We start from the raw sequence: 14,332 nt of genomic DNA, 5'->3' as shown, positions 1-14,332 counted from the left end.
TGCTGTCTGCGGTGGCTCGTTTGACGACCAGCGCAGCGGTGGAGCAGGCTCCTCTGACTCTCACCTCTCCCCGTTGGAGCTTGTACCCCTTTCCATTGCCGCTGAACCGCACACTTACCACGGAGACCACGAACCCTCGCGGGGAGTAGACGCGCTCAGCCCAGTGCCTGCAACCCCGTCTTCTCCCACTCATCCCCCTCTCGTCGCCATCCCCATTATTCTCCCTCGCCCTCTGCGCGCGTTGTTATCATGGCCACGCAGCGCCTGTGAGTCGTCATAGCTGCCGTGGTTTTCCCCGTCTTTTTTTTTTGTTTTCGTCGTGTCGAAACAAGCCAAACGACACGTGCCTCTGCTCCTCGCGGCGGACGCTGTGTGGCGGCACGCCTCTGGCGCGGCATAGCCGATCGTTCTTCCCACCCCGGCAGCGCGCAACGGCCATGGACCCTGCGATGCAGGCTGGAGTGCAGGGGGAGGTTCCTATGCATCTCGATGTACTTCAAAGCCCTCCGCCGTCTGACCTGGTCGAACAAGAAGCAGAGGCAGCCGACAGCAGGCCAACACATAAACCTGCGCCACAGGGTGGTAAGGAGCGCGCTGCAGTGCCGCTCAAGTGTGCTGCGGGGGCGACTTTGACGTCCAATGCCTGGGCAACTGTGTGCCCGCCTCTCGCGGTGCTAGGCAGCGATGTTGACATGGCGTCCACTCTCGGCAGCTCGCTGCTGCCACCGAACCTCCTCGTCCACCCGCATGGCTTCCGCATCCTGAAGAACGCCAGTGCCCTGGAGCGAAACATGCGCAGCTACTTCCGGCTTCCGCAGCCGCTTAACACCGCCACACGTGAGGAGCGACGCCGCCTTCGCCGCACCCTACAGCGCATCGAGAGCGAAGAGGCGCAGCAGAAAGCGCGGGTGGCGGGCAACCAGGACGGGGTGGTGCTGGACGGTTTTCTTCTGCTGAGTGCGTGCGAAGCCGAAGACCCGCAGGAGGTGACCCATGTGGCTCTGCAGTCATCGCAGCTGTCGAATAGCATTGCAGAGGACTTGCAGTACTTCACGCACCTCAAGACAGTGGACTTGAGCGACAATCTTTTGTGCCTGGGCCATGTGCTCCCACTTCCTGGATTAGAGGTGGTCCACCTCGTGTGCAACAACATCTTTTCACTCGCAGAGGTGCCGCAGTCGAGCAGCTCCTCGCTTGCCACCATTGTGGCGCTCGACCTCGCCTACAACCACATACCCGCACATCACTTAGTTCACTTAAAGGCGTTCGGCGCCTTGCAGCAGCTGGACCTCAGTCATAATAGCCTGCGCACGCTGCCGAGAGACTTGTCGGGCCTGGCACGCCTTACACACTTCGCACTGGAGTCGAACGAGCTCTCCTCACCGGATGTGTTCTACGCACTGGGCACGATGCCGGCACTCGTTGAGGTGAACCTTTCGCGGAATCGTCTCTCCTCTGTGCCCCCGTTGGATACCGGTGTGTGCAACGGCGACAGCGGCCCGCGACGTGTTCCCTTCCCGTCTCTGCAGGTGATGAGTCTGACAGGGAATCGTTTCCAAAACGTCGAGGCCCTCCAACCCTTGGCCGCACTACACCAGACACTGCGCCGTGTCGATGTTGGCGAGAACCCACTGCTGGTCCGCCGACCGAGTCAGAAGGCTGAGCTGCAGCGTCTACTAGACGAGGCCGTTGTGGAGGCGTACTACGCGGCGCTTCTCCCATCTCAGAAGGAGAGCATTGGCCCAGGCACGCTGTCGGAGATGATGGACACGTGGCACCGTCAGAGCTGGGCGCGCTACATCCCAAAGCCGGTGGGCGAGGCGGATGTATCCGAGACGGAGGTGGTGGGGGCAGCATCGATCGGCGCCTCCTCGTCGCACATCAGCCCCTCCGCGCCGTTGGCTGCGGCGTCGAACACACTGGAAAAGCTCGAGCCAGATTGCCCGATAAGCGAGGATGCACATCATCATGAAGGCGTCTCGCCACCGTTTCGGACGGTGAAGGAGTATTTCTACTGCTACCGAATCCACGTCCGAACGCCGAGAGCCACGCCACCACCCCTGCCGAAGCAGCCAACGCGCTACTTCTACTCCTCGGCGTTTCGAGAGGCTGAGCACGGCGCGCACGATACGATGCCGCTTGTGACGCTGCCACCCTACAACGAGTTCATGGACGTCTATCGCGTTCTTGGCCGACGTCGTTCGAGGCCACGAGGCCGAGGCGGCGGCGGCGTTCGTCGGCCAGCTGCAGCGCGAAGAACGGCGGCGCAATGGGGGCCCCCGCTCCAGCCGGTGCGTCTACCCATCTTACCTCACGTTCCCACCCCGCCTCGCACGGAGGGCTCGCCCTCATCGCACCAGATGAGTGACGAGGAGGCGGAGGAGGGGGCCGAGATCGTGCAGGGTGGCAAGGGCTTCTTCCTGACCAGCCTCGACGGCTTAGTGGGCGGTGCAGCAGTGGCGTCGCAAATCAACGTGCCCGGAGACCGAAAGGCGACTGCGGCCGCACCGCATGTGGAGACGCAGCCTCAGTTGGCAGACAGAGTGGCGTCTGCGCCGGCTGGCACCGTTGAGGAGCCGCTCCCACGCACTCGTCTTCCCCGATCGGTGGTGTCTCCTGCCACGGCGAACGTGCACGCCGCCATCTCGGAGCTGCGGGCAATGCTACGTAAACCCTTACCTTCTCTGCCGTACGAGGCAGCGCGCGTGAAGCAGACCACGGGGTGATGGCTTGGGGTACTATGGAAGGACACCCACACCGTCGCTGCGCGTGTCTGCGTGTTCATCGGCCTCGCCACTTTGGTGTCGTAGTGGCCTTCCTCACTGGCAGTACTTCGCGCACCCATGGACACCATGGCGTCTTGTGCTTTTCTTTTGTTGCTGGCTCTTCTTGTGTGGCTGTTCTTCCGAGGCGCACTGGGCCCGCGGCATCACGCCCCAGCCGCCAACACAGGGCAGCCAACTGTGGGATTGATGTAAATAGCCGTGATAACGAAAACGAAAACAAAAACTGTGGACGCTGCAGCTGTGCGTCCCTGTGTCTTCGCTCGCTTGTGCGTGAGAAGTGCCTGGTCGTGCCTTCCTCCGGCCCTCGCCCTTTAGCTGCCGCGCAGTGGAAAAAGCGACGAGGACTGTCTAGTGGTGCGTACTGAGCGATAGAAAGGCAAGCGCGAAAATGATCCAGCACCGAAAGAGCCACGTTGGATGATGACGATGGCGACAGTTGCGGAACTACGAAGAGTTACCGGCATAGAGTATTCATGCATCGCCTTCGCAATGTAGGCGCACACAGTGCGCGTCAGGCAATACGGCTGCTCTCCTCGCGCCTGTGGCTGGGCGCAGGCCCGCGGCGGGCAGATGCAGGTGGCATGTGCTCTCGGAAGTGCATCCTCCGCTCAGCCGTTCGCGCATCCTCAGACGAACTTCTCTTTGTCGCTTGATGTCACCCTTTTATCGCTTCGCCTCTCTCTCTGAAGTTGCCGGCTTGACGAGAAAACACGCGGCGAGCAGCACCACGCCGTCCACTGCGCGCTCTTTTTCACCTCTCTTCTTTTTTTTTGTTCCGTCGTGCTTGCGGCGCACCGCCACGTGAAACGGGACTGTGCCGCCTCTCCCTCTTCCCTCCGTGCATCTTAGAGCACCGCTTTCGCTGCTGTGCGGTGTATGGGCTGTGGCTGTGCGTCTTTGCCTGCGTGCTTGCCTGCGTGCTGGCGACAAAAGAGTGTCCCACCTGCTCTCTCGCTGTTGCCTCGGCCCTTCTACTGGATCGTGTTCTCATGCGTCTCTGCACTCGCGATGTCAATGCTCAGGGAAGGCTGAGCAAGTCTCCCTGCATCCCTCTCTCGCAAATGGAGGTGGGCCTTTTGTGCACGTCGGGGGAGGCGTGGCCGCCGCTGTTGCCCAGCTTTAGCAGGGAGGCCGTGGAGGCGATAAATAGGTTTGTACAGGGGTTTATCTGCAAGCGCATCGAGTACCGCTGTGGTCAGCTCTCCGCCGAGGACTACGAGGACGCGTTTCTGCCGCGGTGGGTGCGCATGGCGGAGCACCGCACCGTCCTCATGGAGGACTTCTTCGCTCAGCATGGCAGCCGCCTCAGCGAGGAGACGTTCCGCGAGCTCTTCGGCGCCTTTGAGAAGATGCAGAGCGCCCTGCGTGATGCGCGGCAGGAGCCCGGCGGCGGCGTGGAGTGGCGTCACGACAAGCGCATCTCTTTTGCGCGGCCGGTGGCGCATCGCCTCATCCGCCGCTCGCGCGATCGCTTCTCACTCCGCAGCGTCGCCGACGTCGACGAAGGCGCTGCGCTCAGCCACCCCTCACCCTCCCCTGGTCCTAGCAGCGCCGCTGACGCATGGCGAGACTCGCTGCAGCCTGGCAGCTCCTCTCCTATCCCCGGCGGGACGGTGGTGAGCGTGAGCAGCGTGACAGACATCGCGGACGCGGACGATGTGCGCACCTTTGTGCTGCCGGTGGAGGAGAGCGCCGATGGGGACCACTTCACAGGTAGGGCCAGCGGTGTCTACTACGGCGACCTCCTCCGCTCCGCCGGCAGCTCCGCGAGGAGCAGCGACCAGGGCAGCCGCGCAGCTGAGGCTGCTTCCTTCGCCCTTGCGGAGGGAAGAGACAGCTTGGATAACGGCGCCGGCATTGCCGAGGCTGTGTTGCAGGCGTACAGCGGGCCGGTGCGACGGGCTAAGGCATGGCGACGGCTGTGGATTCGCTGCTTCTACCATTGCATTCTCCCGGCTGTGGTGGTGGTTTCTCTTGCCGCTTACTACTGGGATACGTTGCAGCTCTATCTGCGCTTATAGAGCACCTCGGATTCGTGTGGCGCCCCTCCCCCCCCCCCGCGCGATCTCTCCTGCTGAGCTGTCTCTATGCTTGTAGAGCTGTCGGTGTCGCGGGGTTAAAGGGGGGGGGGGTGGCTGTCGGTGTCGGGCCACTTTGGTTGCTCTTGTCGTTGCCGTTTGTGCGTGGTGTCTGATGCGGGTGCTCGGTCTCTTTTCTCTCATATTCTTTTGTTGTTCTGTGCGTAGGTGTCCTACTCCTCTGTCTCTCTGTCTGTGTGGTGACGAGATCTCTCCGTGACCACCACATCATCGTCCATCCTTGTGCGGCCTGCAGATGGTGGGAGGCGCCGCGATGTGGGCCTCAGAGTGTACACACAGCCCCCGCGCCCCCGTTCCCACAGACATCTCTATACATAACACACAGATGGACGCCTACTACCTTCTAGATGGCACACACTCAAGCACAAGGGCACAGAGGAAGGGTGAGGAGAGAAGAGAATGCTCGGTGGAGGGGGAAGGGGGCGTTTATGTATGCACACAGGACGCACCCAATTCCGGGCTCTTTACCCTTTTTGCCCCTCCTTTCTCTGCTCGATTCTCTCTCACGCGTCTTTTCCTCTCCTCTCCTGCACGTGCGCGCGTGCGTGTGTGTGTGTGTGTGTACGACAGACTCGGCGTGGGTGTGCCGTCTCTTCTTGTTCACTCCTCCTCCCTTCAACTAGATGCAAACTTCTCTCGTGCTGTCTGTCAGTTGTCTTGTACATCGTTGGTTACGTGATGCAAGCATACATGTGTGGATGTATGGGTGGATGTGCTTGTGGAAAGCGGGCCGGTTCCGCCCCTGGAAGGCAACGTACGTGCACGGCACCACCCTCGCCACGCCGCGCGATGGACTGGGAGCTGCTGTGATGCAGGAGAGGGGCCATTCAACCTTGCGTTTTGGCTGTCCTAACGCCGTGCGCCCTGCCATGGAGTGCGCATCTCTACTCCTGTGGTGCATTTTCACCTTAGGCGTCTCTCACTGACGCCGCAGAATCTCTCCCGCTTGCCCCAACGCTCATTTTTTTTTCGCTTCTTCTTGAAACTCAGACTGCGGCTGAAAATCGCTCGACGCGCCTGGTGCGGTACGCGTCCTCGCACAGCCCTCTCTCCTTCCTTCGCCCTTCTCTCCCCTTTCTGCTGCGGTGCCATCCCTGCACGCCGCCCTTCTGAGTTGTCTCTCTCCTTTGTGCTGTCAAGTACGCGCCGGGAAGGTGAGTCGATAAGAACGATGAATTCGAAAGCACCACCTGCTGCGTTGCCGATACGGCAAGGCAAGGGATTTCAGGTGATGGTGCACGGCGTTCTGGAGGGCGCGGAGTGCGTAGAGGTGGGGTCCATGTTCGCTCGCACCCAGCTCTTTTTCGGCCCTGATTGGGCTTTCCTGGAGAGCAACAGCGGCTACGGCGAGGACGCGGCGGCAGACGACGACGATCTCGTCGAGCCCACGTACAGCAACAACGCTGAGGTGGTGACGCAGCTGTCCGACTGCGCCAAGGGCCCCGTTCCGTACTTTAGCTTCACGGCACCTTTTGAGTTCGCGTTGACGAGCACGAACCCATTCGGCTGGCCGCAGCTAGTCATTACGCTTCACACCGTCGAAGGCGCTGGTGGGAGCACCGGAAAGGGCGCTGAAGGCAACGACACTCAACTCCTCGGCAGCGGGGAGTCGATCATTGGCTACGGTCGGTGCTTTATTCCCATGAAGAGCGGCTACCACACAAGGAAGGTCCCCATGATGCAGTTGGAGAGCACCACCTCGAAGCAGCAGCTGATTAGCTTCCTCACCCGCGAGAAGCCGGTGCTGCGCGACCTTTCCTTCTTGTGCACTGGCGACGATCAGGTGATGCTGCACGCACGGCCACTCGACGGCTACGTGAAGCTGAACTTCTCTGTCATGATCAACGGCATGGAGTCGTCGGGGTTCGAGGTGTAGCACGCGAGGTCGCCGTCCAACTTTTTTCGGCACTCGCCGCAACGCTGCCGGCACGCACACGCCGGCCGGCTTCACGTTTACTCTTGCGCAGATGAGCTGACCACGTTGGCACATGCCTTCTTTTTCCCTTCTGCATAGACGCAGCACCTCTGCATTCGCATCACGCATACAAACAGAGAACCCGCGACAGGCAACTGACAAGTCCCATCGAGAACGGCGAGCCAGGCAGAGAAAGGAGCTGCGCGCGCACATTGCGACCCTCTCTCCCTCCTTCCCCCTCTCGCTGTGTGTACGGCTCTCCACCTCGTCTCTCCGGCCATCGTCACTGTTGACGATCTTACCGTTTCGTCTCGTGTTTTACATCCGGTTACGCGACGTCCCAGTTGCTTCGCCGCGACAGCGTGCGCACAAGTGTGCCGTAGAGAGAAAAAATGCGTATGTGCGGGTGGCTGGTTCAGGGGGGGGGGTTGATGGCGGGGCGTCGTTCTCCTTTCCTCCATCCGCCTCCATTATCGACAGACGCACTTGCAGTAGCCACCCGCAAGGGATGCAGCCGGCAACATGATTGCAAAGATCGTTCTTGGGCTGTGCTTTCCGCGGCAGCCGAGCGTGACAGCTCGTGCTCGCTTGAGCTGACCTCTTCATGCTCCTGCGCCACACCTCTCGCCCTTGGTGTGTGCTGCGCACACACCATTTCTGCTCTCGCTGCACGGATGACAAGTGCACTGCAGCTGCGCACAAATGCCTTAGCTCCTCTTCCCGCCTCCCCTCATCTGTTCTTCGGACTACTGGGCCACTCCCCTCCTACCCGCTCTCCACATTTCCCATTCGTTCTCTCTGTCTGCGTGTGTGCCCATGTCTCTCCTATTCCTAGCTTGTGCGCACGCTCAGTGACTCCGTGCATGTGTTTCACGTGCACCCGCGGGCGTGCATTCCCTTCCGTTTCGCTCATCGCTCTTGTGATTTGTGGTTCTTCGCCCCTCCCACTTCCCTCAGTCCGCTTGCTTGTTGTTCCGTCGTCGCACGTCTCGTGTTTTCGCCTGCTTGTTCCCCTGCCGCACGCATCGAGGCAGCTTAGTGACAGGGCCATCTCGTTCCCCGTGCACTTCCTCCTCCCTCCTCCCACTCCCTGCGCGCCTACATACGCCGACTCTCTCGTGTGCCTGCGTGCAGGTGGCGCCGTTGCTGTCGTTGCAGCATTTGGTGAAGTGCTTGTATGACTGTCATTCATTTAGGCGAAGAGTGTGTACTCACCGTTCTCTGTGTATGTGGGCGTGTCGGGGCATGGGCGATCAAGTCTGAAGAGGTGCCGACGAGCGCGTTCTTTTAGTTTTCTTCTCTACCGACTTTATTGCCTGAGCCTCCCCTTTCTCACACATACGCATGTGCACGTGTGTGCACGCGCTTCTCTCCATCATGACCCGTCTGCCTCGCGGACGACGCTGTGCGGCGGTGGTCGCCCTGCTCGCCTTGTTTGCCGTGGTGCTGAGTCATGCCACCAAGATCACGTACGTGGGTGTCTTCCAGGCGACCGAGGGGGAGACGACAACGGTTTTGCTGAAAGTCGGTGCGCTGAAGGCCGAGTGTATTGCCGGTACTCTCACGTACAACGTTGACGATGATCACGGCAACAAGGCCACGTTCCCAAACATGCATGACCCCAGAATGGAGTTTACGGCTGCCATCACCGACATGACCTCCGGCGTGCGGACGACGTACGTGGACCTCGTGGTGGTGTGCAATGACACCACGCCCGTCGGTGGGACGTCGCGCGTGTACTTCCGTATCTCGCCGAGAACGACGACGACCACCCTTGCTCCGTCCATGACGTGCAAGAGTCCCGGCGACGCGGTGGTGGTGGGCCCCATGTCAGCGGTTTTCCCTGCGAATACCTATACTTCCAGCTGCCACCATCCCTCGCTGGACATCGCCGATGTCACAGGCCCGTCTTACGATGCGAAGTCGCTCTTCTCTGTTGAGATGACCAACAAGTCGCAGGCGCTCGTCTTCAACGCGAATAAGACGGACACCCTGCCTGGAAAGTACACGGCAACGATCCTTGTCAGCTGCGGCAGCTCCTCGTGTGTGGTAAAACAGGTGGTGGTTGTACTGCCGCCGAAGACCACAACGACCGCTGCTCCGGTCATGCAGTGCCCTGGCAACTACAACTACTCACTGATTCTGAATTCAGATGGCATCTTAATCGAGCAAATCTTCAACCTCTCCGCTCGCGCCGCTGCTACCGGCATGTTCTGCACTTCGGGCATAATCTCGGCGACGCTGAAGGAGCCCGCTCATGGTGCGCTTCGGTGGAACAACACGGGCATCTTCGTCTACACCCCCTCAACCCTCGAGGAGGGCGATGACATCGACTACTTTGAGTTCCAGCTGACATGCTCGAACGAGGGCACCAAGTGCGCCGGCACGGTGATCATCTCCATCGTCAGCGAGGAAAAGGACGAGATCTACTACGCTATGGAGGGCGCCATCGTGTGTCGCGGCACCTGCGACGCAGCCGCGTGGCGCACCAGCCCGACGGCGCTCGACCTCTTCGACGTGAACAAGACCGGTGTCGCAGTGACGCCGCGCAAGGACGTCCGCGCCGTGGACGGAGTCGACTTTGGCTTCACGGCTAGTGGCGACCTTGTCATCCATGCGTACACCACGATCGGCAACCTTGCTGCCCGCTTTGTGACTTTCTACCCCATTACGGAGGCCAGCGTGCCGGGGCTCTTCAACTCCACCGAGGTCCCGGACGGCTCGCACGTCTCCTTTGAGCCGTCATGCCTCAATAAGCAGGCGATCACCGGTCAGGGCACAGACATTTGGAGCTGGACGGACCTCGATGTGCTGAAGGGCCACCTCAACACACAGGCCGACGCATACAAGTCGGGCGACAACTACTACCAGAAGTTTGGAGGTAACCACCGCCACTGCGATGTGTACCGCGTGGATCCGTGCAAGTACGCACCTCTCATGACGCCGACGCTGAACGACAACAACAACAGCGTGTACAACAACGCGACACCGTCTGTGCAGTGGAAGCTGTACATCAATGATTGCGACGCAACATGGGTGGGCAAGGCGTCGGTGGAGTCGCTGCGCGCGCTGCGCCAGCCGGACGGCTCTCCAACCTTCAGGCTGGAGGGCAACGGCACGTACTTGGTCGGCGCCGTGTACTCACAGTCGGTGAAGCCGGCGAGCTGGACGTCCCCGTTGGCCGGCATCGTGCACTCGGAGACGGCTTACGAGGTGCGCCTCAAGATCCACAATATGATCATCGTCGACGCTCTCGCGCGTCCTTCCAGCGACGCTACCGCTCCACTGCTGCAGATGAGCTCCGATATTCAGTACTCGGCAGGTAAACGAACAGACACTCAGGAGCGTCTGTATCGCTATTCCGTTCTGCTCTACCCGTACTTTGAGACCAACAAGACGGCTGCCGACATCACATCTCTCTCGCTCAAGGTTGTCTCCACGACGCTACTGAACTCGACGTGGACGTCGCCGAGCAAGGTGGAGTGCCCGATGTGCACCGGGACGATGATCAGCTGCACGGGTACCGGAAACGGATTTGAGACGGACTGCGGCGACAAGGCACTCATGACGTTTGAGGCGCTCGATTACAACGCATCTGACTTTGAGGGCTCCATCGTCAACGACGGCTCCTCCGGCAAGTCTGCGAGTACGTCGGTGAGCCCGAAGAACGCGCTGCGCGTGACGTTTGCCGTGCGCGTGAACGGTGCAGGGTCGGCCGATGCGACAGACGCCTACCCGGTCGGCACCTTCGCCATATCTGTGAAGCTGTCGAGCGGCCAAGTTTTCGATGTCGTCGTGAACCAGACAGACTACATCAGCGAGCTCAACACGCGCTTCCTCGACACGCAGATATGCCGTCCGAGCGCGTACTGGCCGGTGCCGGATCCGCTGGGATCGTCGGTTCCAGTGAAGCCGTACAGCGCCGATACTCTCGCCTTCCCCTCTGGCAGCTACACAACCGAAGAGCAAGAGGTGAAAAGGGAGAGCGAGAGCTACTATGGCGTCCCGGAGCGACTGACAAGTCCGAGCGTGTGCGTCACGCCACCGAACGCGGACAGAACCCACATTGATCTGGACAATATGACGGCCACCATCGAGAACGAAAAGGGGCAGGTGACGGTGTCCATGTGCGCCGTGGCGGACGAGCGGACGTTTGGCACGACGGACTGGGTCATGTTTTCCTTCCCCCGCATCCACGAGGAGACCAAGGAGATCAACGACGACGAGATACAGAGCATCATAGATGACGAAACGCTTAGCAACAACTCCTATACCGTAGCGCAGCTGCAGTACTTGACGCTGTCCGTGCACGCGTCGGAGGTGATGTCGAGCCTGCTCGCAGGCGACTCGGCGAACGGCTATGTCAACATTTTGCTCGACGGCGACAACGCCCCCAAGTCCCAGCGCGGAGAAGAGGAGACCTGGATGCACCCAGAGAGCAGCTCGTCGTCCGGCCAGTCGGACGCATACCTGCCGTGGGAAATGTACGCTTCCTCGCTGAACTACCGCCGCATTGCCCACCACACCAACGCCAACAAAAGCGAAACCGAGCCCTTCAACTTTGCCTTCATCCCCGGCTCCCTGCTGCACTCTGGAAGCAGCATTCGTGTTCCCATGATTATTCGCGCCGCGATCAAGTTCGTCACCTACGCTTTCACGGCGGCCAACTCCACGCACTCCTCGCAGCGTGTGAAGAAGAGCGAGCGTGAGGAGACGCTGCTGTACATTGTCCCCGTGAGCCGCGGCATCTCTTCCGCCCTGCGCTTCGACACGGACATCTACACCCCGGTCATCACCCAGTCGGGCATCGCCCCAAAGCCGGCCACCGCCATTCTCATCGTGCTCATCGTGGCCGTCGTGTGTGTACTCGCTGCGTTCGTGTACGTGGAGGTGACGTACAAGCGCATCATCCACAATGCTAAATATCACCCGAAGCGGCCAGACAGCCCCGTGGGCATCCGCTACGGCCGTGACGGCAAACCAAAGGAAAATCAGAAGACAGCCAGGGAGAGCAGCCGCACGGAGGCTGGCGTGCCGTTCTCTGCGTCCAAGGCGCACACGGCGAGCGGCGCAGCCACAGGCGACGCCACGACGCCCTCGCTCAAGACAAAGTTCGGCATCGTGTTTGGAGAGCAGAAGCGCGTACCGGAGTCGGTGGCCGACTCCGGCTCCGCGTCGAGCGAGGACGGCGGCTCAGCGAAGCCGGTCGATGACTACATTGCAGAAAATCCTCCCATCGGAGAGGAGCAGCCGCGCGTCGAGGACGATGAGGTCGCGGAGTTGTAATTGCGCCGCCGCCACCCAACTTCACCGAGGCGTCTGCGTGCCACAGCGGCAGCGCAGCGCTGGCACAGGCACTCCCCCGTTTCTCCTCTCCTATCTTCGCTTGCCTCCCCTCTTTTTTCAGTGTCAGCTTGTGTGTGCGAAGACGGGGCGTGCCGGCTGTGGCTCTCATGCGTCGACGGGTGCTGCCCCAGAGGCTGAGCGGTCACGACGTTAGGAAAGAACTAGAGCATTCTGAGTAGCGGAGAGGGCGAGGAGTGAGCGGCGGGGATGCAGGAAATGGGGAGGGGGGCGATCGCCCGCCCCACTGCAAATGAGGTGCCGCTGAAGGCGCCCCATGGACGTTGCTGAGATGCGTGCCAGAAGTACTTAAAGGACGTTTTTGCCTTCGTTTTTCATCTCTTTTTTTAGTGGGTTCTCTCTCGCTTATGCGTGCGCCGACTTCATTCTCGAACCTTCGATCCCCGACTGCGTGGCCAAGGGCACGTTGGCGTGCGCTCGTGCGATGATGCGACTGCCTTCAGTCCTGCGGAGTCAAGGCACGGGGTTTGGGAAGGCAGACAGGGACGTTAGCACGATTCTCAGTCGTAGGATGGCGTCCACGGATGCCTACGCGGGCGGAAGTGTACGCTGAAGTGGTACGCTCAGTAGCCGAGAGGTGAGATGAGACCTAAATCTCTGAGTGTAGGCTGAGAAGTAAGCACGGCTTTGATGGCTAAAGAGAGTTCAGGATGCATGGAGGGAGGAAAGGGGGCGGGGTAGGGTGAAGGTTTCTTTGCAGACGCATGCACGTGCGCTTCACCATGAGGTTGATGGTGAATCTAGTGCCCACGTCGGGTGAGAGTAGGTGGACAGGTGCGGTGAGTGCGAGGATGAGTTGGGGCTGCGGTTACAGGCAAAGGGAGAAGACAAAGATGGCAACAGAAGATGCGCGTGGGCGGTGCATTCGGTGCACAGGCACTCCACAATCGTCGTCCATGCATGTCAGCGCGTGACATTGCCCGCAGTCCTCTCTCCCTCTCGCTTTCCTCCCGCCCCTCTCCGCCATTCCCCCACCCCGCAACGCGGCCCTCCGTCCGCCTGGTCGTTTTTTAGCAGGTCGACAAGTTCCTGTATTTCTTCCTGCTCGCTAGCCAAGCGTGCTGTACAATCTGTATTGGTGTATCCGTAACCGCGGCATGTGTCCTGTGAAAACTGTGTTGCTCTTTTTTCGCATCTCTCGTAGGCATCGTGTTTGGTGTTGTTTTCTCATATGGGGAGGCGAGGTGGTATCGTTGTCCTTATGGAGCTGATGCTGGCGTTGTTGTGTTTGTGGCGAAGGTGTCGTCGCCTCTGGCTGTCCGCCCGTGTCCTTGCTTCCCCCTTCTTGCTCCCTTTGTTTGGATATTGTGTTGGTGTTGTCCCCACAAATGGAAGTACGTGAAAGAAAATAACGAAACCCAAATGGCAGTCGCTCCGGGTAGCAGAGGGCTCACGGCCTGCCCTCGCGCCTCTCCCTCTCTCATTCCCCCCTTCTTTCCCTGCACCCGCGTGACAGCAGCACCATAGCGTCGCGGCAGCGGCGAAGGGTGTCACGCAGTGCGAACCCACGAGAACTACCTCACTGATACGCTCACATGATGCTACACACGAGCACTCTTGCTATCCCGCTCGTCGCCGGAGGTGATGCAAGGACGCTGACATCGCAAGTGACGATGGCAAGGCAGAAAGACGTTCCAGAATCGGCGAAGCCTCGTGCGCCAACGACCCTTCACCTCATCTTTCATCCAGGCTCTTTGCTTCCCTTGTCCGGACGCCTTTCTCCTTTTGCCTCTTTACCGCTGCGCTTTCTTCGTTGAACTCAACCCGTTCTCGGTCACATGCACGCGCCTCAGCAGCAATACGGGAATACATACAGATCAGCTGCCTGTAGGACGTCGTACATCCTCTCCTCAACGTTGTCTCTCGCCGTCTCTCTCTTTCTCCACGTGTGTGTGGGTGCGTGCGTGTCTCTCGGCGGCTTTCTTTTACTAGTACAGCCGCCCTCCTCCTCCCCCCTCCAATCACCCGTGCAGGTGGACTGGTGCTTCTGCCGTCGAACGCAATAGATACTCAGGCGCTTCAAACATCGCTGTCTCTTCCTCGCACACCTCTTCCTTGCTCCTCTTCCCCTTTCTCTGGCGGCCACTCAGTCACACACATACACGCGTGCGCGGTGGACATCATCTTCCGCAGTGAGCGCTGCCCGGCCCTTCTTCTTTCTCCCCCTC

At 60.2% G+C, this 14,332-nt stretch overlaps 4 protein-coding genes across 4 annotated transcripts; all 4 read left to right on the top strand.

Annotated features, from left to right (window-relative positions):
• Window positions 1-437: 437 nt before the first annotated feature.
• Window positions 438-2,726, top strand: LDBPK_320310 (hypothetical protein, conserved; the record flags this gene model as incomplete). The annotated part of the gene is made up of 1 exon (XM_003863402.1): window positions 438-2,726. The coding sequence occupies one exon, from the start codon at window positions 438-440 to the stop codon at window positions 2,724-2,726; it is 2,289 nt and encodes a 762-aa protein (XP_003863450.1).
• Window positions 2,727-3,775: 1,049 nt separating this feature from the next.
• On the top strand, window positions 3,776-4,807 carry LDBPK_320300 (hypothetical protein, conserved; the record flags this gene model as incomplete). The annotated part of the gene is made up of 1 exon (XM_003863401.1): window positions 3,776-4,807. One exon carries the CDS (start codon window positions 3,776-3,778, stop codon window positions 4,805-4,807), a length of 1,032 nt encoding a protein of 343 aa, XP_003863449.1.
• Window positions 4,808-6,056: 1,249 nt separating this feature from the next.
• Window positions 6,057-6,761, top strand: LDBPK_320290 (hypothetical protein, conserved; the record flags this gene model as incomplete). The annotated part of the gene is made up of 1 exon (XM_003863400.1): window positions 6,057-6,761. One exon carries the CDS (start codon window positions 6,057-6,059, stop codon window positions 6,759-6,761), a length of 705 nt encoding a protein of 234 aa, XP_003863448.1.
• A 1,416-nt stretch (window positions 6,762-8,177) lies between these two features.
• LDBPK_320280 (hypothetical protein, conserved) lies at window positions 8,178-12,086 on the top strand (the record flags this gene model as incomplete). The annotated part of the gene is made up of 1 exon (XM_003863399.1): window positions 8,178-12,086. The coding sequence occupies one exon, from the start codon at window positions 8,178-8,180 to the stop codon at window positions 12,084-12,086; it is 3,909 nt and encodes a 1,302-aa protein (XP_003863447.1).
• Window positions 12,087-14,332: the final 2,246 nt, after the last annotated feature.

The sequence above is a fragment of the Leishmania donovani genome, chromosome 32, assembly GCF_000227135.1.
Source record: "Leishmania donovani BPK282A1 complete genome, chromosome 32".
NCBI lineage: Eukaryota > Euglenozoa > Kinetoplastea > Trypanosomatida > Trypanosomatidae > Leishmania > Leishmania donovani.
This window is presented reverse-complemented; position numbering and strand designations above follow the sequence as displayed.